Below are 26,697 nucleotides of genomic sequence, written 5' to 3'. Positions count from 1 at the left end.
GGGGTTTTTTGGGGTTTTGGGGGTTTTTGGGGTTTTTGGGGTTTTTGGGGTTTTTTGGGGTTTTTGGGGGTTTTGGGGTTTTTTGGGGTTTTTTGGGGTTTTTGCGGTTTTTGGGGTTTTGGGGTTTTTTGGGGGTTTTGGGGGTTTTGGGGTTTTTTGGGGTTTTTTTTGGGTTTTTGGGGTTTTTTGGGGACCGGTGAAACTTCCGAGTCATCGTTGGGAATCGAGACAAAAAACAAGGAGTGACATCACAGGACAGCAGGTAGGTGATTGGCTGGTAAGTTTTACAGCTTCTTTTTTCCCTCTGGTGGGGGAGACGGGGAGACGATTCCGTCTGGTGGGGGAGACGGAGAGACAATTCCCTCTGGTGGGGGAGACGGGGAGATGATTCCCTCTGGTGGGGGAGACGGGGAGACGATTCCGTCTGGTGGGGGAGACGGGGAGACGATTCCATCTGGTGGGGGAGACGGGGAGACGATTCCGTCTGGTGGGGGAGACGGGGAGACGATTCCGTCTGGTGGGGGAGACGGGGAGACGATTCTGTCTGGTGGGGGAGACGGGGAGACGATTCCGTCTGGTGGGGGAGACGGGGAGACGATTCCGTCTGGTGGGGGAGACGGGGAGACGATTCCGTCTGGTGGGGGAGACGGGGAGATGATTCCGTCTGGTGGGGGAGACGGGGAGACGATTCCCTCTGGTGGGGGAGACGGGGAGATGATTCCATCTGGTGGGGGAGACGGAGAGACAATTCCCTCTGGTGGGGGAGACGGGGAGATGATTCCCTCTGGTGGGGGAGACGGGGAGACGATTCCGTCTGGTCGGGGAGACGATTCCGTCTGGTGGGGGAGACGGGGAGACGATTCCGTCTGGTGGGGGAGACGGGGAGACGATTCCGTCTGGTGGGGGAGACGGGGAGACGATTCCCTCTGGTGGGGGAGACGGGGAGACGATTCCCTCTGGTGGGGGAGACGGGGAGACGATTCCGTCTGGTGGGGGAGACGGGGAGACGATTCCGTCTGGTGGGGGAGACGGGGAGACGATTCCGTCTGGTGGGGGAGACGGGGAGACGATTCCGTCTGGTGGGGGAGACGGGGAGACGATTCCGTCTGGTGGGGGAGACGGGGAGACGATTCCGTCTGGTGGGGGAGACGGGGAGACGATTCCGTCTGGTGGGGGAGACGGGGAGACGATTCCGTCTGGTGGGGGAGACGGGGAGACGATTCCATCTGGTGGGGGAGACGGGGAGACGATTCCCTCTGGTGGGGGAGACGGGGAGACGATTCCATCTGGTGGGGGAGACGGGGAGATGATTCCCTCTGGTGGGGGAGACGGGGAGACGATTCCATCTGGTGGGGGAGACGGAGAGACAATTCCGTCTGGTGGGGGAGACGGGGAGACGATTCCGTCTGGTGGGGGAGACGGGGAGACGATTCCGTCTGGTGGGGGAGACGGGGAGACGATTCCGTCTGGTGGGGGAGACGGGGAGACGATTCCGTCTGGTGGGGGAGACGGGGAGACGATTCCATCTGGTGGGGGAGACGGGGAGACGATTCCCTCTGGTGGGGGAGACGGAAAGACGATTCCCTCTGGTGGGGGAGACGGGGAGAAGATTCCGTCTGGTGGGGGAGACGGGGAGACGATTCCGTCTGGTGGGGGAGACGGGGAGACGATTCCGTCTGGTGGGGGAGACGGGGAGACGATTCCGTCTGGTGGGGGAGACGGGGAGACGATTCCCTCTGGTGGGGGAGACGGGGAGACGATTCCCTCTGGTGGGGGAGACGGGGAGATGATTCCATCTGGTGGGGGAGACGGGGAGACGATTCCCTCTGGTGGGGGAGACGGAGAGACGATTCCCTCTGGTGGGGGAGACGGGGAGACGATTCCGTCTGGTGGGGGAGACGGGGAGACGATTCCGTCTGGTGGGGGAGACGGGGAGACGATTCCGTCTGGTGGGGGAGACGGGGAGACGATTCCGTCTGGTGGGGGAGACGGGGAGACGATTCCGTCTGGTGGGGGAGACGGGGAGACGATTCCCTCTGGTGGGGGAGACAGGGAGATGATTCCATCTGGTGGGGGAGACGGGGAGACGATTCCCTCTGGTGGGGGAGACGGAAAGACAATTCCCTCTGGTGGGGGAGACGGGGAGATGATTCCCTCTGGTGGGGGAGACGGGGAGACGATTCCGTCTGGTGGGGGAGACGGGGAGACAATTCCGTCTGGTGGGGGAGACGGGGAGACGATTCCGTCTGGTGGGGGAGACGGGGAGACGATTCCCTCTGGTGGGGGAGACGGGGAGTCGATTCCCTCTGGTGGGGGAGACGGGGAGATGATTCCATCTGGTGGGGGAGACGGGGAGACGATTCCCTCTGGTGGGGGAGACGGAGAGACAATTCCGTCTGGTGGGGGAGACGGGGAGACGATTCCGTCTGGTGGGGGAGACGGGGAGACGATTCCGTCTGGTGGGGGAGACGGGGAGACGATTCCGTCTGGTGTGGGAGACGGGGAGACGATTCCGTCTGGTGGGGGAGACGGGGAGACGATTCCGTCTGGTGGGGGAGACGGGGAGACGATTCCCTCTGGTGGGGGAGACGGGGAGACTATTCCCTCTGGTGGGGGAGACGGGGAGACGATTCCATCTGGTGGGGGAGACGGGGAGACGATTCCCTCTGGTGGGGGAGACGGAGAGACGATTCCCTCTGGTGGGGGAGACGGAGAGACGATTCCCTCTGGTGGTGGAGACGGAGAGACGATTCCCTCTGGTGGGGGAGACGGAGAGATGATTCCCTCTGGTGGGGGAGACGGGGAGACGATTCCGTCTGGTGGGGGAGTTAAAATTAGAGCCAGACCGTTCAGGGGTGATGTCAGGAAGCACTTCTTCACACAAAGGGAGTGGAAATCTGGAACTCTCTCCCCCAAAAAGCTGCTGATCCTGGGGGTTAATTGAAAATTTCAAAACTGAGATTGGTAGATTTTTGTTGGGTGAGGGGATTAAGGATTACGGAACCAAGGCGGGTAAATGGAGTTAAGATACAGATCAGCCATGATCTAATTGAATGGCAGAACAGGCTCGAGGGGCTGAATGGCCTCTTCCTGTTCCTATATTCCTCATTGTTGCCATAGTTGCTATTCGACCACATCTTGCACAATCTCGTCCGTCTTATTCACAGGTCAGGCTGTGAGCTGGAGTCGAGGCTGGAACCTGCCCCTGTGAGAGTGAACAGTGAGCAGCTCCGTGCAATCACACAGCCCACAGTCAGGCCCGTGCTCGAGAAGCGTCTCGTTCCTCCATCACCCCGGGCCGTTCTGGTCACACAGGGACTAACATGAGTTGGGAGAGGGCTGGTTTCAGGAAACAAGTCCTTTAGAGAAATGACAAAGCAAAGTTTCTCCTCATTTTTGTCATGTAGCAGGTTTCACAATCAGAATATTCAGACCCGGCCTGAGAGGCGAATATCTGCAACAGAATCATTGTTCTGGACATTTCACACATCCCTGGAGTTCTTGATGCATTTTCACCGGTGGGAAGAACAACAACAATAATTTGCATTTATATAGCGTCTAAAACATAGTCAAACGTCTCAAGGCGCTTCACAGGAACAGTGAAGGAGCAGGTTAATCAGGGGCTTGGAGTGCCCCCACCCAGACAGGAGGACCCCCACCCAGACAGGAGGGCCCCCACCCAGACAGGAGACTCCCCATCCAGACAGGACAGGGACCCACCCAGATAGGACAGGGACCCACCCAGACAGGAGAGACTCCCCACCCAGACAGGAGACTCTCTACCTAGACAGGAGAGACTCCCCACACAGACAGGAGACTCCCCACCCAGATGGGAAGGTCCCCATCCAGACAGGTCAGGGACTCACCCAGGCAGGACAGGGACCCACCCAGACAGGAGACTCCCCATCCAGACCAGACAGGAGACTCCCCATCCCAGATAGGACAGAGACCCACCCAGACAGGAGATACCCCACCCAGACAGGAGATACCCCACCCAGACAGGAGATACCCCACCCAGACAGGAGATACCCCACCCAGACAGGAGATTCCCCACCCAGACAGGAGATTCCCCACCCAGACAGGAGACTCCCCACCCAGACAGGAGAGACTCCACACCAGACAGGAGAGACTCCCCACCCAGACAGGACACTCCCCACCCAGACAGGAGACTCCCTACCGAGACAGGAGAGACTCCCTACCGAGACAGGAGAGACTCCCTACCTAGACAGGAGAGACTCCCCACCAGACAGGAGACTCCCCACCCAGACAGGAGAGACTCCCCACCCTCAGTATCAATCCCACAACAAAACCCACCAATTCCTATCTTTGTAACCAATTTTGCTGCAAATGATGTAAAGGTGCTGCGACATGGGGCTCTGTGCCTTTAAGGGGAGAGTCGCCCCAGAGGTCGTGGCCTATGTACGTCTCTCTCTCTCTCTCTCTCTCTCGCTCTCCTTTTCATCTTATTTGGAAGAAAAAGGGCCTCAGTGAGCAGTGAAACTGCAGGAAATGAGTAAGAAGAGAGAGGGAGTGAGAAGCATCTCGGAGCAGAGAAAGAGGAAGGAACTGAGAGACCGCGAGAAACTATCGAAAGATCAGAACCAGCCGGGCACAGGTCAGCCCCTGACCCCCGCTGCCAGCCCCTCTTAAAGGGGCTCCCGTGAATCGGGGGGGCATCAGCTAGCGGGCTCGCCGATTGGGTCTGACGTTTGGAGCCTGAGGCTCTCGGAGGTAAGTGACTCAGGTGCCTCTCCTCCGGTTCCTCTTGCACGGACTGTCAGCACTTTGGGTCCATGTTCCTCCCCAGGCTCCCACAAAATAACTTTTATTTTCTCTGCGTTGTTTTTTATGTCTCTCCCCGGCTGAGAGTTTTAAAGGAAAGTCTGAGTCGCCACTTAGTGAGAGCTGTCACACAGCCATGAGACTGAAGCCTGGAATGGGGGGAGGATGGGAGGGGGGGTGGAAGGAGGTTTAAGGTAGGCTGCAGTGAGGAGGGTTTTTAAGGTGGTCCCGGTTTGAGGCTTGTTTAAAGGGGCAGTTTTAGGAGAATTTGAATGACAGGTCCTAACGGGTTAGAATTTAACAGGTAATAGAAACTCTTGGGTTACTCACACTGATACAGCGCTGTGTACACTGTCTCACTGATAGAGCGCTGTGTGTACTCACACCGATACAGCGCTGTGTACACTGTCTCACCGATAGAGCGCTGTGTACACTCTCTCACTGATACAGTGCTGTGTATACTCACACTGATACAGCACTGTGTACACTCTCTCACTGATAGAGCGCTGTGTACACTGTCTCACCGATAGAGCGCTGTGTATACTCACACTGATACAGCGCTGTGTATACTCACACTGATACAGCGCTGTGTACACTCTCTCACTGATACAGCGCTGTGTACACTCTCTCACTGATAGAGCGCTGTGTATACTCACACTGATACAGCACTGTGTACACTCTCTCACTGATACAGCGCTGTGTGTACTCACACTGATACAGCGCTGTGTACACTCTCTCACTGATAGAGCGCTGTGTATACTCACACCGATACAGCGCTGTGTACACTCTCTCACTGTTAGAACACAGTGCATACACACACTGATACAGCACTGTGTACACTCTCTCACTGTTAGAACGCAGTGCATACACACACTGATACAGCGCTGTGTACACTCTCTCACTGATACAGCGCTGTGTACACTGTCTCACCGATAGAGCGCTGTGTATACTCACACTGATACAGTGCTGTGTACACTCTCTCACTGATACAGCACTGTGTACACTCTCTCACTGATAGAGCGCTGTGTATACTCACACTGATACAGCGCTGTGTACACTCTCTCACTGATAGAGCGCTGTGTATACTCACACTGATACAGCGCTGTGTACACTCTCTCACTGATAGAGCACTGTGTACACTCTCTCACTGATAGAGCGCTGTGTATACTCACACTGTTACAGTGCTGTGTATACTGACACTGATACAGCACTGTGTATACTCAAACTGATCAGTGCTGTATATACTCACACACTGATATAGTGCTGTGTAAATTCACACTGATACAGCATTGTGAATATTCTTGCACTGATACAGTGGTGTGTATACTCTCACAATGATACAGTGGTGTGTATACTCACACTGATATAATGCTGTGTAAACTGACACTGATAAAGTGCTGTGTATATTCACGCTAATCAGTGATGTGTACACTCTCAGTGATACAGTGCTGTGTAAAATCACACTGATACAGCACTGAGTATATTCTCACACTGACACAATAGGAATATAGGAACAGGAGTAGGCCATTCAGCCCCTCGTGCCTGCTCTGCCATTTGATAAGATCGTGGCTGATCTGTGATCTAACTCCATATACCTGCCTTTGGCTCATATCCCTTAATACCTTTGGTTGCCAAAAAGCTATCTATCTCACATTTAAATTTAGTAATTGAGCTAGTATCAATTGTCATTTGCGGAAGAGAGTTCCAAACTTCTACCACCCTTTGTGTGTAGAAATGTTTTCTAATCTCACTCCTGAAAGGTCTGGCTCTAATTTTTAGACTGTGCCCCCTACTCCTAAAATCCCCAACCAGCGGAAATAGTTTCTCTCTATCCACCCTATCCGTTCCCCTTAATATCTTATAAACTTCGATCAGATCACCCCTTAACCTTCTAAACTCTAGAGAATACAACCCCAATTTGTGTAATCTCTCCTCGTAACTTAACCCTTGAAGTCCGGGTATCATTCTAGTAAACCGATGCTGCACTCCCTCCAAGGCCAATATGTCCTTCCGAAGGTGCGGTGCCCAGAACTGCTCACAGTACTCCAGGTGCGGTCTAACCAGGGTTTTGTATAGCTGCAGCATAACTTCTGCCCCCTTGTACTCTAGTCCTCAAGATATAAAGGCCAGCATTCCATTTGCGTTCTTGATTATTTTCTGCACCTGTTCATGACACTTCAATGATCTATGTACCTGAACCCCTAAGTCCCTTTGGACATCCACTGTTTTTAACTTTTTACCATTTAGAAAGTACCCTGTTCTATCCTTTTTTGATCCAAAGTGGATGACCTCACATTTGCCGACATTGAATTCCATTTGAGTCCTGCAGGGATCTGTCTTGGGGCCTCAATTATTCACAATATTTATTAACGACTTAGATGAAGGCATAGAAAGTCTCATATCTAAGTTTGCCGATGACACAAAGATTGGTGGCATTGTAAGCAGTATAGATGAAAACATAAAATTACAAAGCGATATTGATAGATTAGGTGAATGGGCAAAACTGTGGCAAATGGAATTCAATGTAGACAAATGTGAGGTCATCCACTTTGGATCAAAAAGGATAGAACAGGGTACTTTCTAAATGGTAAAAAGTTAAAAACAGTGGATGTCCAAAGGGACTTAGGGGTTCAGGTACATGGATCATTGAAGTGTCATGAACAGGTGCAGAAAATAATCAAGAACGCAAATGGAATGCTGGCCTTTATATCTAGAGGACTAGAGTACAAGGGGGCAGAAGTTATGCTGCAGCTATACAAAACCCTGGTTAGACCGCACCTGGAGTACTGTGAGCAGTTCTGGGCACTGCACCTTCGGAAGGATATATTGGCCTTGGAGGGAGTGTAGCGTAGGTTTACTAGAATGATACCCGGACTTCAAGGGTGAAGTTACGAGGAGAGATTACACAAATTGGGGTTGTATTCTCTAGAGTTTCGAAGGTTAAGGGGTGATCTGATCGAAGTTTATGAGATATTAAGGGGAACAGATAGGGTGGATAGAGAGAAACTATTTCTGCTGGTTGGGGATTTTAGGAGTAGGGGGCACAGTCTAAAAATTAGAGCCAGACCTTTCAGGAGTGAGATTAGAAAACATTTCTACACACAAAGGGTGGTAGAAGTTTGGAACTCTCTTCCGCAAACGGCAATTGATACTAGCTCAATTGCTAAATTTAAATCTGAGATAGATAGCTTTTTGGCAACCAAAGGTATTAAAGGATATGGGCCAAAGGCAGGTATATGGAGTTAGATCACAGATCAGCCATGATCTTATCAAATGGCGGAGCAGGCTCGAGGGGCTGAATGGCCTACTCCTGTTCCTATGTCCTATTTGCCACAGTTTTGCCCATTCACCTAATCTATCAATATCGCTTTGTAATTTTATGTTTTCATCTTTTTTCATTATTCGTTCATGGGATGTGGGCGTCGCTGGCGAGGCCAGCATTTATTGCCCATCTCATTGCCCTTGAGAAGGTGGTGGTGAGCCGCCTTCTTGAACCGCTGCAGTCCGTGTGGTGAAGGTTCTCCCACAGTGCTGTTAGGGAGGGAGTTCCAGGATTTTGACCCAGCGACGATGAAGGAACGACGATATATTTCCAAGTCGGGATGGTGTGTGACTTGGAGGGGAACGTGCAGGTGGTGTTGTTCCCATGTGCCTGCTGCCCTTGTCCTTCTAGGTGGTAGAGGTCGCGGGTTTGGGAGGTGCTGTCGAAGAAGCCTTGGCAAGTTGCTGCAGTGCATCCTGTGGATGGTACACACTGCAGCCACTGTGCGCCGGTGGTGAAGAGAGTGAACGTTTAGGGTGGTGGATGGGGTGCCAATCAAGCGGGCTGCTTTGTCCAGGATGGTGTTGAGTTTCTTGAGTGTGTTTGGAGCTGCACTCATCCAGGCAAGTGGAGAGTATTCCATCACACTCCTGACTTGTGCCTTGTAGATGGTGAAACGGCTTTGGGGAGTCAGAAAGTGAGTCACTCGCCGCAGAATACCCAGCCTCTGACCTGCTCTTGTAGCCACAGTATTTATATGGCTGGTCCAGTTAAGTTTCTGGTCAATGGTGACCCCCAGGATGTTGATGGTGGGGGATTCGGCGATGGTAATGCCGTTGAATGTCAAGGGGAGGTGGTTAGACTCTCTCTTGTTGGAGATGGTCATTGCCTGGCACTTGTCTGGCGCGAATGTTACTCGCCACTTATGAGCCCAAGCCTGGATATTGTTCAGGTCTTGCTGCATGCGGGCTCGGACTGCTTCTACACTGCTTACAATGCCACCAATCTTTGTGTCATCAGTAAACTTAGATATGAGACTTTCTATGCCTTCATCTAAGTCGTTAATAAATATTGAGAATAATTGAGGCCCCAAGACAGATCCCTGCGGGACTCCACTAGTCATATCCTGCCAATGTGAGTACCTACCCATTATCCCTACTCTCTGTCGCCTTTCGCTCAGCCAACTTCCTAACCAAGTCCGTACTTTTCCCTCGATTCCATTGGCTTCTATCTTAGCTAACAGTCTCTTATGTGGGACCTTATCAAATGCCTTCTGGAAGTCCATATAAATAACATCCATTGACATTTCCCTGTCCACTACTTTAGTCACCTCTTCAAAAAATTCAATCAGGTTTGTTACAGCGTTGTATATACTCTCACACAATGATACAGTGCTGTGTATTTTCACACTCCATAAACATCCCCATCCTCAATGATGGCGGAGTCCAGCACGTGAGTGCAAAAGACAAGGCTAAAGCGTTTGCAACCATCTTCAGCCAGAAGTGCCAAGTGGATGATCCATCTCAGCCTCCTCCCAATATCCCCACCATCACAGAAGCCAGTCTTCAGCCAATTCGATTCACTCCACGTGATATCAAGAAACGGCTGAGTGCACTGGATACAGCAAAGGCTATGGGCCCCAACAACATCCTGGCTGTTGTGCTGAAGACTTGTGCTCCAGAACTAGCTGCGCCTCTAGCCAAGCTGTTCCAGTACAGCTACAACACCGGCATCCACCTGACAATGTGGAAAATTGCCCAGGTATGTCCTGTCCACAAAAAGCAGGACAAATCCAATCCGGCCAATTACTGCCCCATCAGTCTACTCTCAATCATCAGCAAAGTGATGGAAGGTGTCATCGACAGTGCTATCAAGCGGCACTTACTCACCAATAACCTGCTCACCGATGCTCAGTTTGGGTTCTGCCAGGACCACTCGGCTCCAGACCTCATTACAGCCTTGGTCCAAACATGGACAAAAGAGCTGAATTCCAGAGGTGAGGTGAGAGTGACTGCCCTTGACATCAAGGCAGCATTTGACCGAGTGTGGCATAAGAACATAAGAACATAAGAAATTGGAGCAGGAGTAGGCCAATCGGCCCCTCGAGCCTGCTCCGCCATTCAATAAGATCATGGCTGATCTGATCCCAACCACAAATCTAAAGAACACAAGAAGTAGGAGCAGGACCCGGCCACACAGCCCCTGGGCCCTCTGCGCCACTCACAGGGCATTGACCGATCCGAACTCAGCTTCATGTCCAATTTTCTGCCCGCTCCCCATAACCCCTAATTCCCTTTACTTCTAGAAAACTGTCTATTTCTGTTTTAAATTTATCTAATGATGTAGCTTCCACAGCTTCCTGGGGCAGCAAATTCCACAGACCTACCACCCTCTGAGTGAAGAAGTTTCTCCTCATCTCAGTTTTGAAAGAGCAGCCCCTTATTCTAAGATTATGCCCTCTAGTTCTAGTTTCACCCATCTTTGGGAACATCCTTACCGCATCCACCCGATCAAGACCCTTCACAATCTTATATGTTTCAATAAGATCGCCTCTCATTCTTCTGAACTCCAATGAGTAGAGCCCCAATCTACTCAACCTCTCCTCATATGTCCGCCCCCTCATCCCCGGGATTAACCGAGTGAACCTTCTTTGTACTGCCTCGAGAGCAAGTATGTCTTTTCTTAAGTATGGAGACCAAAACTGTATGCAGTATTCCAGGTGCGGTCTCACCAATACCCTATATAACTGCAGCAATACCTCCCTGTTTTTATATTCTATCCCCCTAGCAATAAAAGCCAACATTCCGTTGGCTTTCTTGATCACCTGCTGCACCTGCATACCAACTTTTTGATTTTCTTGCACTAGGACCCCCAGATCCCTTTGTACTGCAGTACTTTCCAGTCTCTCGCCATTAAGAAAATAACTTGCTCTCTGATTTTTCCTGCCAAAGTGCATAACCTCACATTTTCCAATATTATATTGCATCTGCCAAATCTCCGCCCACTCACCCAGCCTGTCTATATCCCCTTGCAGGTTTTTTATGTCCTCCTCACTCTCTACTTTCCCTCCCATCTTTGTATCATCTGCAAATTTTGATATGTTGCACTCGGTCCCCTCCTCCAAATCGTTAATATAGATTGTAAAGAGTTGGGGACCCAGCACCGACCCCTGTGGAACACCACTGGTTACTGGTTGCCAGTCCGAAAATGAACCATTTATCCCAACTCTCTGCTTCCTGTTCGATAACCAATCCTCCACCCATGCCAGAATATTACCCCCAATCCCGTGATTTTTTATCTTAAGTAATAATCTTTTATGTGGCACCTTGTCGAATGCCTTCTGGAAGTCTAAATACACTATGTCCACTGGTTCCCCTTTATCCACCCTGTACGTTATATCCTCAAAGAACTCAAGCAAATTTGTCAGACATGACTTCCCCTTCATAAAGCCATGCTGACTTTGTCCTATTAAATTATGCTTATCTAAATGTTCCGTTACTGTCTCCTTAATAATAGACTCCAAAATTTTACCCACCACAGATGTTAAGCTAACTGGCCTATAATTTCCAGCCTTCTGCCTACTACCCTTTTTAAATAACGGTGTTACATTAGCAGTTTTCCAATCTGCCGGGACCTCTCCTGAGTCCAGGGAATTTTGGAAAACTATCACCAAAGCATCCACAATCCCTACTGCCACTTCCCTCAAGACCCTAGGATGGAAGCCATCAGGTCCAGGGGATTTATCCGCTTTGAGTCCCATTATTTTACTGAGTACCATCTCCTGAGTGATTTTAATCGTATTTAGCTCCTCCCCCCGTAGAGTCCCATCCCTAATTGCCCTTGAGAAGGTGGTGTTGAGCCGCCTTCTTGAACCGCTGCAGTCCGTGTGGTGAAGGTTCTCCCACAGTGCTTCTCAAGGGCATCAAGGAGCCCTAGTAAAATTGAAGTCAATGGGAATCAGGGGGAAAACTCTCCAGTGGCTGGAGTCATACCTAGCACAAAGGAAGATGGTAGTGGTTGTTGGAGGCCAATCATCTCAGCCCCAGGGCATTGCTGCAGGAGTTCCTCAGGGCAGTGTCCTAGGCCCAACCATCTTCAGCTGCTTCATCAATGACCTTCCCTCCATCATAAGGTCAGAAATGGGGATGTTCGCTGATGATTGCACAGTGTTCAGTTCCATTCCCAACCCCTCAGATAATGAAGCAGTCCGAGCCCGCATGCAGCAAGACCTGGACAACATCCAGGCTTGGGCTCATAAGTGACAAGTAACATTCACGCCAGACAAGTGCCAGGCAATGACCATCTCCAACAAGAGAGAGTCTAACCACCTCCCCTTGACATCCATCGCCAAATCCCCCAACATCAACATCCTGGGGGTCACCATTGACCAGAAACTTAACTGGACCAGATATATAAATACTGTGGCTACGAGAGCAGGTCAGAGGCTGGGTATTCTGCGGCGAGTGACTCACCTCCTGACTCCCCAAAGTCTTTCCACCATCTACAAGACACAAGTCAGGAGTGTGATGGAATACTCTCCACTTGCCTGGATGAGTGCAGCTCCAACAACACTCAAGAAGCTCAACACCGTCCAGGACAAAGCAGCCCACTTGATTGGCACCCCATCAACCACCCTAAACATTCACTCCCTTCACCACCGGCGCACAGTGGCTGCAGTGTGTACCATCCACAGGATGCACTGCAGCAACTCGCCAAGGCTTCTTTGACAGCACCTCCCAAACCCACGACCTCTACCACCTAGAAGGACAAGGGCAGCAGGCACATGGGAACAACACCACCTGCACGTTCCCCTCTAAATCACACACCATCCCGACTTGGAAATATATCGTCGTTCCTTCATCGTCGCTGGGTCAAAATCCTGGAACTCCCTTCCTAACAGCACTGTGGGAGAACCTTCACCACACGGACTGCAGCGGTTCAAGAAGGCGGCTCACCACCACCTTCTCAAGGGCAATTAGGGATGGGTAATAAATGCCGGCCTCGCCAGCGATGCCCACATCCCATGAACGAATTTTAAAAAATGATATAGTGCTGTGTATACTTAAACAATGATACCGTGCTGTGTATACTCACACTAATACAGTGCTGTGTGTACTCTCAGTGATATACTGCTTTGTATACTCACACTGATACAGTGCTATGTATATGCTCACACTGATACCGTATTGTGTAAACTCACACTGATATAGGGCTGTGTGTACTCACACTGATACATTCCTGTATATAATCTCATACTGCTACATTGCTGTGTATAATGTCACTGATACAGCTTTTACTAAGCTAAGAAGTGATTTAGCAAAAGTGGATTGGAAACAGCTACTTGAAGGTAAATCAGTGTCAGAGCAGTGGGAGGCGTTCAAGGGGGAGATTCAAGGGGTTCAGAGTAATCATGTTCCCACAAAGAAAAAAGGGTGGGGCTGCTAAATCTAGAGCCCCCTGGATGTCAAGGAGCATTCAGGGTAAGATAAGGCAAAAAAGGAAAGCTTATGTCAGACACCGACAGCTCAATATTACAGAAAGCCAACAGGAGTATAGAAAGAGCAGGGGTGAAATTAAAAGAAAATTAGGAAAGCAAAGAGAGGGCATGGAAAAATACTGGCAAGTAAAATCAAGGAAAACCCAAAGATGTTTTATAAATACATAAAGAGCAAGACGATAACTAAGGAAAGAGTAGGGCCTATTAGAGACCAAAAAGGTAACCTATGTGTGGAGGCACAAGATGTGGGTATGGGTCTTAATGAATATTTTGCATCTGTCTTCACAAAAGAGAGGGACGATGCAGAGATTGAAATTAAGGAGGAGGAGTGTGAAATATTGGATGGGATAAACATAGTGAGAGAGGAAGTATTAAGGAGTTTAGCATCTTTGAAAGTAGATAAATCGCCAGGGCCAGAGGAAATGCATCCCAGGCTGTTAAAAGAAGCAAGGGAGGAAATAGCGGAGGCTCTGACCATCATTTTCCAATCCTCACTGGATACAGGCGTGGTGCCGGAGGATTGGAGGATTGCTAACATTGTACCATTGTTTAAAAAGGGAGAAAGGGATAGACCGAGTAATTACAGGCCAGTCAGTCTAACCTCGGTGGTGGGCAAATTATTGGAATCAATTCTGAGGGACGAGATAAACCATCACTTAGAAAGGCACGGATTAATCAAGGACAGTCAGCATGGATTTGTTAAGAGAAGGTCGTGTCTGACTAACTTGAGTGAATTTTTTGAGGCAGTAACAAGGAGGGTCGATGAGGATAGCATGTTTGATGTAGTCTACATGGATTTTAGCAAGGCTTTTGACAAGGTCCCACATGGCAGACTGATCAAAAAAGTAAAAGCCCATGGGATCCAAGGGAAAGTGGCAAATTGGATCCAAAATTGGCTCAGTGACAGGAAGCAAAGGGTAATGGTCAATGGGTGTTTTTGTGACTGGAAGGCTGTTTCCAGTGGGGTTCCACAGGGCTCAGTACTGGGTCCCTTGCTTTTTGTGGTAATTATTAATGATTTAGAATTAAACGTAGGGGGCATGATCAAGAAGTTTGCAGATGATACAAAAATTGGCCGTGTGGTTGATAGTGAGGAGGAAAGCTGTAGACTGCAGGAAGATATCAGTGGACTGGTCAGGTGGGCAGAAAAGTGGCAAATGGAATTCAATCTGGAGAAGTACTTTGTACAGTTCTGGTCACCACAATGCAGGAAGGATGTAATTGCACGAGAGAGGGTATAGAGGAGATTTACGAGGATGTGAGGTAATGCATTTGGGGAAGGCAAACAAGGCAAGGGAATACACAATAAATGGGAGGATACTGAGAGGTATAGAGGAACAGAGGGACCTTGGAGTGCATGTCCACAGATCCCTGAAGGTAGCAGGACACGTAGATAAGGTGGTTAAGAAGGCATACGGGATACTTTCCTTTATTAGCCGAGGCATCGAATATAAGAGCAGGGAGGTTATGCTGGAACTGTATAAAACATTGGTTAGGCCACAGCTTGAGTACTGCGTACAGTTCAGGTCACCACATTACAGGAAGGATGTAATTGCACTAGAGAGGGTACAGAGGAGATTTACGAGGATGTTGCCAGGACTGGAGAATTTTAGCTATGAGGAAAGATTGGATAGACTGGGGTTGTTCTCTTTGGAACAGAGGAGGCTGAGGGGTGATTTAATTGACGTATATAAAATTATGAGGGACCTAAATAGAGTGGATAGGAAGGACCTATTTCCCTTAGCAGAGAGGTCAATAACCATGAGGGCATAGATTTAAAGTAATTAGTAGAAGGATTAGAGGGGAGCTGAGGAGAAATGTTTTCACGCAGAGGGTGGTGGGGGTCTGGAACTCACTGCCTGAAAGGGTGGTAGAGGCAGAAACCCTCAACTCATTTAAAAAGTACTTGGATGTGCACCTGAAGTGCCGTAACCTACAGGGCTACGGACCAAGTGCTGGAAAGTGGGATTAGGCTGGGTGGCTCATTTTCGACCAGTGCGGACACGATGGGCTGAATGGCCTCTTTCTGTGCCGTAAATTTTCGATGATTTCTATGCTTTCTTTTTATTCGTTCATGGGATGTGGGCATCGCTGGCGAGGCCGGCATTTATTGCCCATCCCTAATTGCCCTTGAGAAGGTGGTGGTGAGCCGCCTTCTTGAACCGCTGCAGTCCGTGTGGTGAAGGTTCTCCCACAGTGCTGTTAGGGAGGGAGTTCCAGGATTTTGACCCAGCGACGATGAAGGAACGGCGATATATTTCCAAGTCGGGATGGTGTGTGACTTGGAGGGGAACGTGCAGGTGGTGTTGTTCCCATGTGCCTGCTACCCTTGTCCTTCTAGGTGGTAGAGGTCGTGGGTTTGGGAGGTGCTGTCGAAGAAGCCTTGGCGAGTTGCTGCAGTGCATCCTGTGGATGGTACACACTGCAGCCACAGTGTACTGGTGGTGAAGGGAGTGAATGTTTAGGGTGGTGGATGGGGTGCCAATCAAGCGGGCTGCTTTGTCCAGGATGGTGTTGAGCTTCTTGAGTGTTGTTGGAGCTGCGCTCATCCAGGCAAGTGGAGAGTATTCCATCACACTCCTGACTTGTGCCTTGTAGATGGTGGAACGGCTTTGGGGAAGTCAGGAGGTGAGTCACTCGCCGCAGAATACCCAGCGTCTGACCTGCTCTTGTAGCCACAGTATTTACGTGGCTGGTCCAGTTAAGTTTCTGGTCAATGGTGACCCCCAGGATGTTGATGGTGGGGGATTTGGCGATGGTAATGCTGTTGAATGTCAAGGGGAGGTGGTTAGACTCTCTCTTGTTGGAGATGGTCATTGCCTGGCACTTGTCTGGCGCGAATGTTACTTGCCACTTATCAGCCCAAGCCTGGATGTTGTCCAGGTCTTGTGGCATGCGGGCTCGGACTGCTTCATTATTTGATGGGTTGCGAATGGAACTGAGCACTGTGCAGTCATCAGCGAACATCCCCATTTCTGACCTTATGATGGAGGGAAGGTCATTGATGAAGCAGCTGAAGATGGTTGGGCCTAGGCCACTGCCCTGAGGAACTCCTGCAGTAATGTCCTGGGGCTGAGATGATTGGCCTCCAACAACCACTACCATCTTCCTTTGTGCTAGGTATGACTCCAGCCACTGGAGAGTTTTCCCCCTGATTCCCATTGACTTCAATTTTACTGGGGCTCCTTGATGCCACACTCGGTCAAATGCTGCCTTGATGTCAAGGGCAGTCACTCTCACCTCACCTCTGGAATTCAGCTCTTTTGTCCATGTTTGGACCAAGGCTGTAATGAGGTCTGGAGCCGAGTGGTCCTGGCGGAACCCAAACTGAGCATCGGTGAGCAGGTTATTGGTGAGTAAGTGCCGCTTGATAGCACTGTCGACGACACCTCCATCACTTTGCTGATGATTGAGAGTAGACTGATGGGGCGGTAATTGGCCGGATTGGATTTGTCCTGCTTTTTGTGGACAGGACATACCTGGGCAATTTTCCACATTGTCGGGTAGATGCCAGTGTTGTAGCTGTGTATACTCTCACAGATATTGTGTTTTGTGTACTCTCACTCATATCATGCTGTGTATACTCTCACTGATACTGTTTATACTTGAACACTAATACATTTTCTCTTCCTCTGTCTGTCTGTCTACCTTTCTGTCTCTTTCTCTCTGTCCTTTCTACATTCCATGCTGTTGAGGCTGGGGGTCAATTGAAAATTTCAAAACTGAGATCGATAGATTTTTTTGGGTGAGGGGATTATGGGATATGGAACCAAGGCGGGTAAATGGAGTTAAGATACAGATCAGCCATGATCTAATTAAATGGCGGAACAGCCTCGATGGGCTGAATGGCCTCGTCCTCTTTCTATGCTCCTATATCATTCTGAAACAGTACGGTCTGCTGGCTAACGCACATCCTGAGGTACAAGGAATCACAGGGGAAACTGAGGCTCTTCGACCTTGAAAGGAGGTGACTGAGAGGTAGCATTTCCGAGGTATTTGGGATAGTGAGGAACAGAGAGGAAAATCTGGAGTGGGTAAATATGTGAAAAAGTAACATTTGAAAGGGTTGGGGGAATGGGACTAAGGGGAGAGCTATTCCAGAGAGCCAACACAGGCACGGTGGACCAAATGACCTCCTCCTGTGCTGTGAACTTCTGGGATTAGATAAAACATTAGTTCAATTAAACCATGGCAGTAGCTCAAGAGGTCTGAGATTGTGAAGATTGTTTACATACAGAGTGTGATCGACAGTGGGAATGGGTGAGGAGGTAAAACGCTAGATTCAACATTATGGGGAGGGCTGGGGGTTAACTTTTCTCTGGAGGGAAGAGCTCTGCCTGACCAACCAGCCTCCCTCCTCTTATCTTGTGACTCCAGACCCACTGACAGCTCTGAGGGGACCCGTCTCCCCGTCTCCCCGTCTCCCCGTCTCACTCACACATTTCCGTGATCCCGGGACGGAGTTTTAGAAAATTTATTTTCAAGTGGGCCGTTGGTGCTTACTGGCGAGAAGGAAACGGAAACTGACTGACAAAGACAGAAATAAATTGACTGTGTTATTATTAGCAAAGGCCAGTGTAGATTATAACATGTGGCGGCTTTAGTTAACCCCTTCCTGCCCGTCCCCATCCGATGAAATCTACCAGAGAGGTAGAAGGCAACCTCGGTGAACTTTGCTCTTTATTTGTCCAGCGATTCACACGTTCCCAGGCTTGTAACCTGTGGAAGAGTGTCCAAGGGAACAGAGAGCAGAGAGCTGGGTTATCCCTTCAGTGTCTGAGGGTTCGGGAGCTGCTTTATCCCCATGATAGCCCTTTGTGAATTCTGTTTGATACAAACTCTCCTGCTATAGGAATGAATGGAATCAGTGTTGGTGTATTAAATGGGATTGTTCAGAATTGGGGCAGGGGATGGGATGGGGGAGGAAAGAACTGAGGGAGGGGATAGAAGTTACAACATGGAAACAGGCCCTTCGGCCCAACATGTCCATGTCGCCCAGTTTATACCACTAAGCTAGTCCCAATTGCCTGCACTTGGCCCATATCCCTCGATACCCATCTTCCCCATGTAACTGTCCAAATGCTTTTTAAAAGACAAAATTGTACCCGCCTCTACTACTGCCTCTGGCAGCTCGTTCCAGACACTCACCACCCTTTGAGTGAAAAAATTGCCCCTCTGGATCCTTTTGTATCTCTCCCCTCTCACCTTAAATCTGTGCCCCCTCGTTATAGACTCCCCTACCTTTGGGAAAAGATTTTGACTATCGACCTTATCTATGCCCCTCATTATTTGGAGGATCTGATTATTCCTGCTGGAAATGCTTGTCTTGATTCGTGCGACACTGTTTCTGTCCGTTCCCTCAATCACTGGATGTCACAACAATCCCTCTCTCACTGGCAGCCTCCAACCTCTCTCTCCATCATGGACTTGCTCCCTCTCCATATCCCACCCACACTGCTATGGTCAGTCCTCCTCTGAACTTTTCTCCCTCGATCCTCAGCCCCAGATCTCCCCGTCCGATACACTTTCTCTCCTCTCCACATCCTCACTGCGCTGAGACCCAGACCCATCTCACCGTCTTCTGCTCCAACTCGTTCTCTCCCAGGACCTCAAACCTCAAACCTGTGGAATTGGATAAATACTTGAAATGGAAAAACGTGCAGGGCAATGGGGAAAGGGCAGGGGGGTGGGATTAATTGGATAGCTCTTTCAAAGATCCAGCACGGGCAGGGTGGGCCGAATGGCCTCCTTCTGTGCTGTCTGATTCCGTAATAGATGGATCGGGGCAGTAAATGTTTGGCCCTGTCCTGTATTTGACTCTGTCCTGTGTTTGACTCTGTCCTGTTTTCGGCCCTGTGTTTGGCCCTGTGCTGTGTTTGGCCCTGTGTTTGATCCTGTATTCAGTCATGTGTTTGATCCTGTGTTCCGTCTTGTGTTTGGCCCTTTGTTCGGTCCTGTGCTATGTTTGTTCCTGTGATTGCCCCTGAGTTTGACTCTGTGCTGTGTTTGTTCCTGTGTTTGACCCTGCGTTTGTTCATGTGTTTGGCCCTGTGTTGTGTTTGCTCCTGTGTTTGGCCCTGTGTTTGTTCCTGAGTTTGACCCTGCGTTTGTTCATGTGTTTGGCCCTGTGTTGTGTTTGTTCCTGTGTTTGGCCCTGTGTTTGGTCCTGTGCTGTGTTTGGCCCTGTGTTTGGTGCTGTGTTTGTTTCTGTGCTTGGCCCTGTGTTTGGTCCTGTAGTGTGTTTGGCCCTGTGTTTGGTCCTGTGTTTGGTCCTATGCTGTGTTTGGCCCTGTATTTGGTCCAGTGTTTGGTCCTATGCTGTGTTTGGTCCTGTGTTTGGTCCTGTATTTGGTCCTATGCTGTGTTTGGCCCTGTATTTGGTCCAGTGTTTGGTCCTATGCTGTGTTTGGTCCTGTGTTTGGTCCTGTATTTGGTCCTATGCTGTGTTTGGCCCTGTATTTGGTCCAGTGTTTGGTCCTATGCTGTGTTTGGTCCTGTGTTTCATCCTGTGGTGTGTTTGGCCCTGTGTTTGGTCCTGTATTTGGACCCGTGTTTGGTCCTATGCTGTGTTTGGCCCTGTATTTGGTCCAGTGTTTGGTCCTACGCTGTGTTTGGTCCTGTGTTTGGTCCTGTATTTGGTCCTATGCTGTGTTTGGCCCTGTAATTTTTTTTTATTCGTTCACGGGATGTGGGCGTCGCTGGCAAGGCCGGCATTTGGTCCTGTATTTGGTCCTATGCTGTGTTTGGCCCTGTGTTTGGTCCTGTGTTTGGTCCTGTGGTGTGTTTGGCCCTGTGTTTGGTCCTGTGTTTGGTCCTATGCTGTGTTTGGCCCTGTGTTTGGTCCTGTGTTTGGTCCCATGCTGTGTTTGGTCCTATGCTGTGTTTGGTCCTGTGTTTGGCCCTGTGTTTGGTCCTGTGTTTGGTCCTGTGGTGTGTTTGGCCCTGTGTTTGGTCCTGTGTTTGGTCCTATGCTGTGTTTGGTCCTGTGTTTGGTCCTATGCTGTGTTTGGTCCTGTGTTTGGCCCTGTGTTTGGTCCTGTGTTTGGTCCTGTGGTGTGTTTGGCCCTGTGTTTGGTCCTGTGTTTGGTCCTATGCTGTGTTTGGCCCTGTGTTTGGCCCTGTGTTTGGTCCTGTGGTGTGTTTGGCCCTGTGTTTGGTCCTGTGTTTGGTCCTATGCTGTGTTTGGTCCTGTGTTTGGTCCTGTGGTGTGTTTGGCCCTGTGTTTGGTCCTGTGTTTGGTCCTGTGGTGTGTTTGGCCCTGTGTTTGGGATGTTACTCTTTCCCATGGGTTTTCTGTCGGTGGGGTTTATATTGTTTGGTGCCGATTCTCATGTCGGTTTATTTTCTTGTCCCCCGCAGATTTAGACAGCCATGCCAGTCGGGATCTTTGCCGTGTGCCTGTTGGTGGCCGCGGCCGTCATTGACCGCCCGTTCACCTTCCAGAAGGCCAGCAGGAGCGTGGAGCAGGAGCGGGAGCGGGAGGCGCTGAGCAGGATGAAGGAGCGGGAGGAACGGCTGCGAGGCGAGATGCTGCGGCTGGAGAAGGAATTTGCGGAGGCTTTCCCGGCGGGGTTGCGGGCGGGTGAGGAGCCGACGGGGGAGACGGTGCCCGGCTGGAACCTGTGGAGTGCCCTGTCTGTGGCAGCGTTTCTGCTGCTGGAGATCTGGAGGCAGGATGTCGACCCCCCTCCGTCGTTACAGGAGCTGAACGGTGAGGACGAAGACTCGGCCGCCATCGGTAACTCTTTGCGCGGTGTGGCGCTCCCGGGCGTGCGGGCGCTGGCCAGGTTTTACGAGAAGTGCGTCAGGGTGCCGGGTAACGAGTTGTCCAGGACTCAGGAGCTGGTGGAGGGCTGTGCCGACGATTTGCTGGAGGCCCTTCGGAGCGTGTGCGACCGGGACCTGGACATGGAGGTGGAGGAATGTATCGGCATCGGGAGTCTGTACGAGAACTGGCGGGTGGGGAAACCCCTGGTCTGTGACCTGATCGTGCCCTTCACCCCCCCTGAGCCTTACTGTTTCAGGGTGGAACTGGTGGGCACAGGGCAAGGAGTCACCCCGGGAGAGCGTGGGTACGGGAGAATCCATGTGGCCAGTCCGCACCAGAACTCGTCCGCTTGCCTCTGCGGCCGCACTCACCTGGGGGAGGACATGTTGTGTTTGGTGCACGGCGAGCACAGCCCAGGGAGCAGGCCCGATGGGTCAGGGTTGCTCTGGTCTGCAACCGCTCCCTATTTGGCCAAGGGTCAGGTGATGAGGTGGTTCCAGACGGCCTTGACCAAAGCCTGGGCGAAAATCTCGCACAAGTACGACTTTGAGCTCTGCTTTCGGGAACTGGACAGGCCCGGTGCCTTGAAGATCAGACTGCGCTCTGGGAAGACCCTGTTTTTCAACATTTCCCCCGTGGTCCAGTTTGAAAGCTCCGATGTTTACTTCATGCCCATTTTCACCAGCGACGCCGAGCCAGGCAACGTCCAGTCCAACGACACCTTCTGGCCCCTCACTTTCGCCGTCTACGAGAAGAGGTTTCTCAAGTCGATGGCTAAGAAGCTTCCGGAGAACTCCTGCCACCTGGTGTGCCTGCAGATCGTCTCCTTCCTGCACCAGAAGCAGTGCAGCCTGACAGGACCCAGCGGCCTCACCCAGTACCACCTCAAGACAGCCCTGCTGCACCTGCTGGCCAGCCGTCCCCTCGCTGATTGGCACCAGGCCTGTATCCAGCTCCGGCTCCAGGACTTGCTCAGGTACCTGGACAAGGTCCTGCAGGAGAAGCGTCTCAACCACTTCATCGTTGGCAACGCCTCCGCCTTGCCTGATGTTGACATCCCGGCCGTGTTCCGCTTGGCCGAGCCCCTCAACCTCTTCCGAGCGTTGGTCACGCACCACGTGCTGTACCAGCGGGCGCGAGGGACCTTCGAGGAGATGCTGAAGAATGCAGCCGTCCTAATTCAGGAGTACAGCCTAGAATGTCCCACCCAAGACGGGGTCCGAGGGATGCAGGAAGCAGGAGCAGCGGAACCAAGCAAAGCTCCGAGGTTGGACGTACACACTGACCGTCTCCAACGGACAATACGAGGAGCAGCTGCAGCCCAGACTGAGCGATGGGGGAATTTACAGGGCTGCGCCAAACAGTAGGGATTACTCTGAGAAAACAAATGGAGAACAAATACCACACTATGGCCCTTTCCCCATTCGAGGCTTGGATCTGAATCCAGGCCAGACTCTGGAGAGCAAAGTCCCTGCTCTGTGTCAGGGGGAAGGACCATGAATGGGGAGTGTCAACCCCCAGAGCCCAGAGCACCGATTGGCAATCTCACTCAGAGGGCTGGAAATAAAAATTCACACTCTGCATTCAGGGGCTTTTCTGAGCTGGGAGTTAATGGGACAGTGTAGAGGGAGCTTTACTCTGTATCTAACCCCCTGTACCTGCCCTGGGAGTGTTTGATGGGACAGTGTAGAGGGAGCTTTACTCTGTATCTAACCCGTGCTGTACTTGCCCTGGGAGTGTTTGATGGGGCAGTGTAGAGGGAGCTTTACTCTGTATCTAACCCGTGCTGTACCTGCCCTGGGAGTGTTTGATGGGGCAGTGTAGAGGGAGCTTTACTCTGTATCTAACCCGTGCTGTACCTGCCCTGGGAGTGTTTGATGGGACAGTGTAGAGGGAGCTTTACTCTGTATCTAACCCGTGCTGTACCTGCCCTGGGAGTGTTTGATGGGGCAGTGTCGAGGGAGCTTTACTCTGTATCTAACCTGTGCTGTACCTGCCCTGGGAGTGTTTGATGGGACTCTGTAGAGGGAGCATTACTCTGTTTCCAACCCGTGCTGTACCTGCCCTGGGAGTGTTTGATGGGACAGTGTAGAGGGAGCTTTACTCTGTATCTAACCTGTGCTGTACCTGCCCTGGGAGTGTTTGATGGGGCAGTGTCGAGGGAGCTTTACTCTGTATCTAACCTGTGCTGTACCTGCCCTGGGAGTGTTTGATGGGGCAGTGTAGAGGGAGCTTTACTCTGTATCTAACCCGTGCTGTACCTGCCCTGGGAGTGTTTGATGGGGCAGTGTAGAGGGAGCTTTACTCTGTATCTAACCCGTGCTGTACCTGCCCTGGGAGTGTTTGATGGGACAGTGTAGAGGGAGCTTTACTCTGTATCTAACCCGTGCTGTACCTGCCCTGGGAGTGTTTGATGGGACTCTGTAGAGGGAGCATTACTCTGTTTCCAACCCGTGCTGTACCTGCCCTGGGAGTGTTTGATGGGACAGTGTAGAGGGAGCATTACTCTGTTTCCAACCCGTGCTGTACCTGCCCTGGGAGTGTTTGATGGGGCAGTGTAGAGGGAGCTTTACTCTGTATCTAACCCGTGCTGTACCTGCCCTGGGAGTGTTTGATGGGACAGTGTAGAGGGAGCATTACTCTGTTTCCAACCCGTGCTGTACCTGCCCTGGGAGTGTTTGATGGGTCAGTGTAGAGGGAGCTTTACTCCGTATCTAACCCTGTCCTGGAAGCGTTTTACACTGGGTGCCTCACCTTAAATTCACATTGAAAATCCCCTCAAGTCAACCAGATGAGAGTTCAATCATTTCTCAAACCCAGGAAGCTGCAAACTGTGCAGCGACTTTTCTAACCAAAGTCTTGTTGGGGTGGTGGAGGGTTTAATCAGGGGTAAGGGTCCATCTCCCTGGACACTGCACTGGCAACTCCCTGATCTTCAAGAGACCAGCACAGCAGAGACCAGCATATAGCAATGACCAGTTCCACATATTATAGTATGTACTGGCATTCAGTTAGGGCCAGAGGGTGACCACGCGAGGAGTCATTACGGTGATTGTGTTGTAGCTCACTTTAGAAATGCACTCACCTGGTCCTGACCTCGTCCTGCTCTCTTCTCCATCTCATATCTCCCATTCCCCTCTCTACAGCGCCCTGTGTCTCGTTCCTCATCTCTCCCAGTCTCTCCTCTCTCTCCCGGTCTCTCCTCTCTCTCCCGGTCTCTCCTCTCTCTCCCGGCCTCTCCTCTCTCTCCCGGTCTGCTCTCTCTCCCAGTCTTCTCTCTCTCCCGGTCTCTCTCCTCTCTCTCCCGGTCTCTCCTCTCTCTCCCAGTCTTCTCTCTCTCCCAGTCTGCTCTCTCTCCCAGTCTCTCCTCTCTCTCCCGGTCTCTCTGCTCTCTCTCCCAGTCTGCTCTCTCTCCCAGTCTGCTCTCTCTCCCGGTCTCTCCTCTCTCTCCCGGTCTCTCTCCTCTCTCTCTCCCGGTCTCTCCTCTCTCTCCCGGTCTCTCCTCTCTCTCCTCTCTCTCCCGGTCTCTCCTCTCTCTCCCGGTCTCCTCTCTCTCCCGGTCTGCTCTCTCTCCCGGTCTCTCCTCTCTCTCCTGGTCTGCTCTCTCTCCCGGTCTCTCCTCTCTCTCCCGGTCTTCTCTCTCTCCCGGTCTCTCCTCTCTCTCCCGGTCTCTCTCCTCTCTCTCCCGGTCTCTCCTCTCTCTCCCGGTCTGCTCTCTCTCCCGGTCTCTCTTCTCTCTCCCGGTCTCTCCTCTCTCTCCCAGTCTTCTCTCTCTCCCGGTCTCTCCTCTCTCTCCCGGTCTCTCCTCTCTCTCCCAGTCTTCTCTCTCTCCCAGTCTTCTCTCTCTCCCGGTCTCTCCTCTCTCTCCCGGTCTCTCTCCTCTCTCTCCCGGTCTCTCCTCTCTCTCCCGGTCTGCTCTCTCTCCCGGTCTCTCCTCTCTCTCCCGGTCTCTCCTCTCTCTCCCGGTCTCTCCTCTCTCTCCCGGTCTTCTCTCTCTCGCAGTCTTCTCTCTCTCCCGGTCTCTCTCCTCTCTCTCCCGGTCTCTCCTCTCTCTCCCGGTCTCTCCTCTCTCTCCCGGTCTCTCCTCTCTCTCCCGGTCTGCTCTCTCTCCCGGTCTGCTCTCTCTCGCAGTCTTCTCTCTCTCCCGGTCTGCTCTCTCTCCTGGTCTCCTTGTGTCTCATTCTCCACCTCTCCTGGTCTCCTGCTCCTCTCCCTCTCTCCAGTTCCTGGTTCCATGTCTCAGGCAATGAGTTATCCATGTGTGCAGCAAACACTTTTTGAAGTGCTAGATTCAGAGAGTTTCCGTGCTGTTCATTACTTCAAGCGTTCAGAGGGTTAACCTCCGATTGTTGAAATATATTTTTCTATTTATCTTATTGAAATGTACCTGTTGCAAATTGTCTGCATTTTCCGTTCTGGCTGGATCTGGTTTCATAGCAGCTTAGGAACAGGAGGAGGCCATTCAGCCCTTCAAAACCAAATCCTGCCCCATGAACGGAGAGGCAGGTAGATTGTTGCCTGCAGCGGGTTTTTGTGCTGATCAAACAGAATCTATTTTGTATTATACGTGTATTTGTGTTACTAAATAATAATAAAATATACTGCTGAGCAGCTTCAATTCATAAAACCAGTTGCAAACTCAGCCCAGGGAACTACAGGAAGGATGTGATCGCTTTGGAGAGGGTGCAGAGGAGATTCACCAGGATGTTACCAGGGCTGGAGTGCTTCAGCTATGAAGAGAGACTGGGAAGATTGGGTTTGTTTTCCTTGGAGCAGAGGAGGCTGAGGGGGGACATGATTGAGGTGTACAAAATTATGAGGGGCACAGATAGGATGGATACTAAGGAGCTTTTTCCCTTCGTTGAGGGTTCTATAACAAGGGGACATAGATTCAAGGTAAAAGGCGGGAGGTTTAGAGGGGATTTGAGAAAGAACTTTTTCACCCAGAGGGTGGTTGGAGTCTGGAACTCACTGTCTGAAAGGGTTGTGGAGGCAGGAACCCTCACAACATTCAAGAAGCATTTGGATGAGCACTTGAAATGCCATAGCATACAAGGCTACGGACCAAATGCTGGAATATGGGATTAGAGTAGACAGGGCTGATGGCCGGCGCGGACACGATGGGCCGAAGGGCCTCTATCCGTGCTGTATAACTCTATGACTCTATGACCGCACCAGGAGCCCGAGAATGACGGATCGCAGGGAAAGCAGTCACTTCGAGACCGATCCAGACTAGAACAAAACTTACACTGATCAGATCCAGTGGCTTTTTTGCCAATGGTGCCCCCACCCCCACCCGACGGTGCAGAATACCCCCCCAAAAAGGTGCAGATTCTTCCCCCCCCCGAAGGTATAGATTCCCCCCCCCCCGAAGGTGCAGATTCCTCC

The 26,697-nt window shown here is 51.2% G+C and overlaps 1 protein-coding gene across 2 annotated transcripts; it reads left to right on the top strand.

Annotated features, from left to right (window-relative positions):
- The first annotated feature begins 194 nt into the window (after window positions 1-194).
- Window positions 195-25,936, top strand: LOC137339907 (inositol 1,4,5-trisphosphate receptor-interacting protein). Of its 2 annotated transcripts, none has more exons than XM_068001970.1 (2): window positions 195-262; window positions 20,901-25,936. In XM_068001970.1, the coding sequence occupies exon 2, from the start codon at window positions 20,913-20,915 to the stop codon at window positions 22,674-22,676; it is 1,764 nt and encodes a 587-aa protein (XP_067858071.1). In that variant the 5' UTR covers window positions 195-262; window positions 20,901-20,912; the 3' UTR covers window positions 22,677-25,936. The 2 variants fall into 2 exon arrangements, with proteins under 2 accessions (XP_067858071.1, XP_067858070.1); XM_068001969.1 differs by lacking the exon at window positions 195-262 and adding an exon at window positions 4,487-4,731.
- Window positions 25,937-26,697: the final 761 nt, after the last annotated feature.

Source organism: Heptranchias perlo, chromosome 21 (assembly GCF_035084215.1).
Source record: "Heptranchias perlo isolate sHepPer1 chromosome 21, sHepPer1.hap1, whole genome shotgun sequence".
NCBI classification, from domain to species: domain Eukaryota; kingdom Metazoa; phylum Chordata; class Chondrichthyes; order Hexanchiformes; family Hexanchidae; genus Heptranchias; species Heptranchias perlo.
Note: the sequence above shows the minus strand (reverse complement) of the source record. Positions and strands in the feature narration are given on the sequence as shown.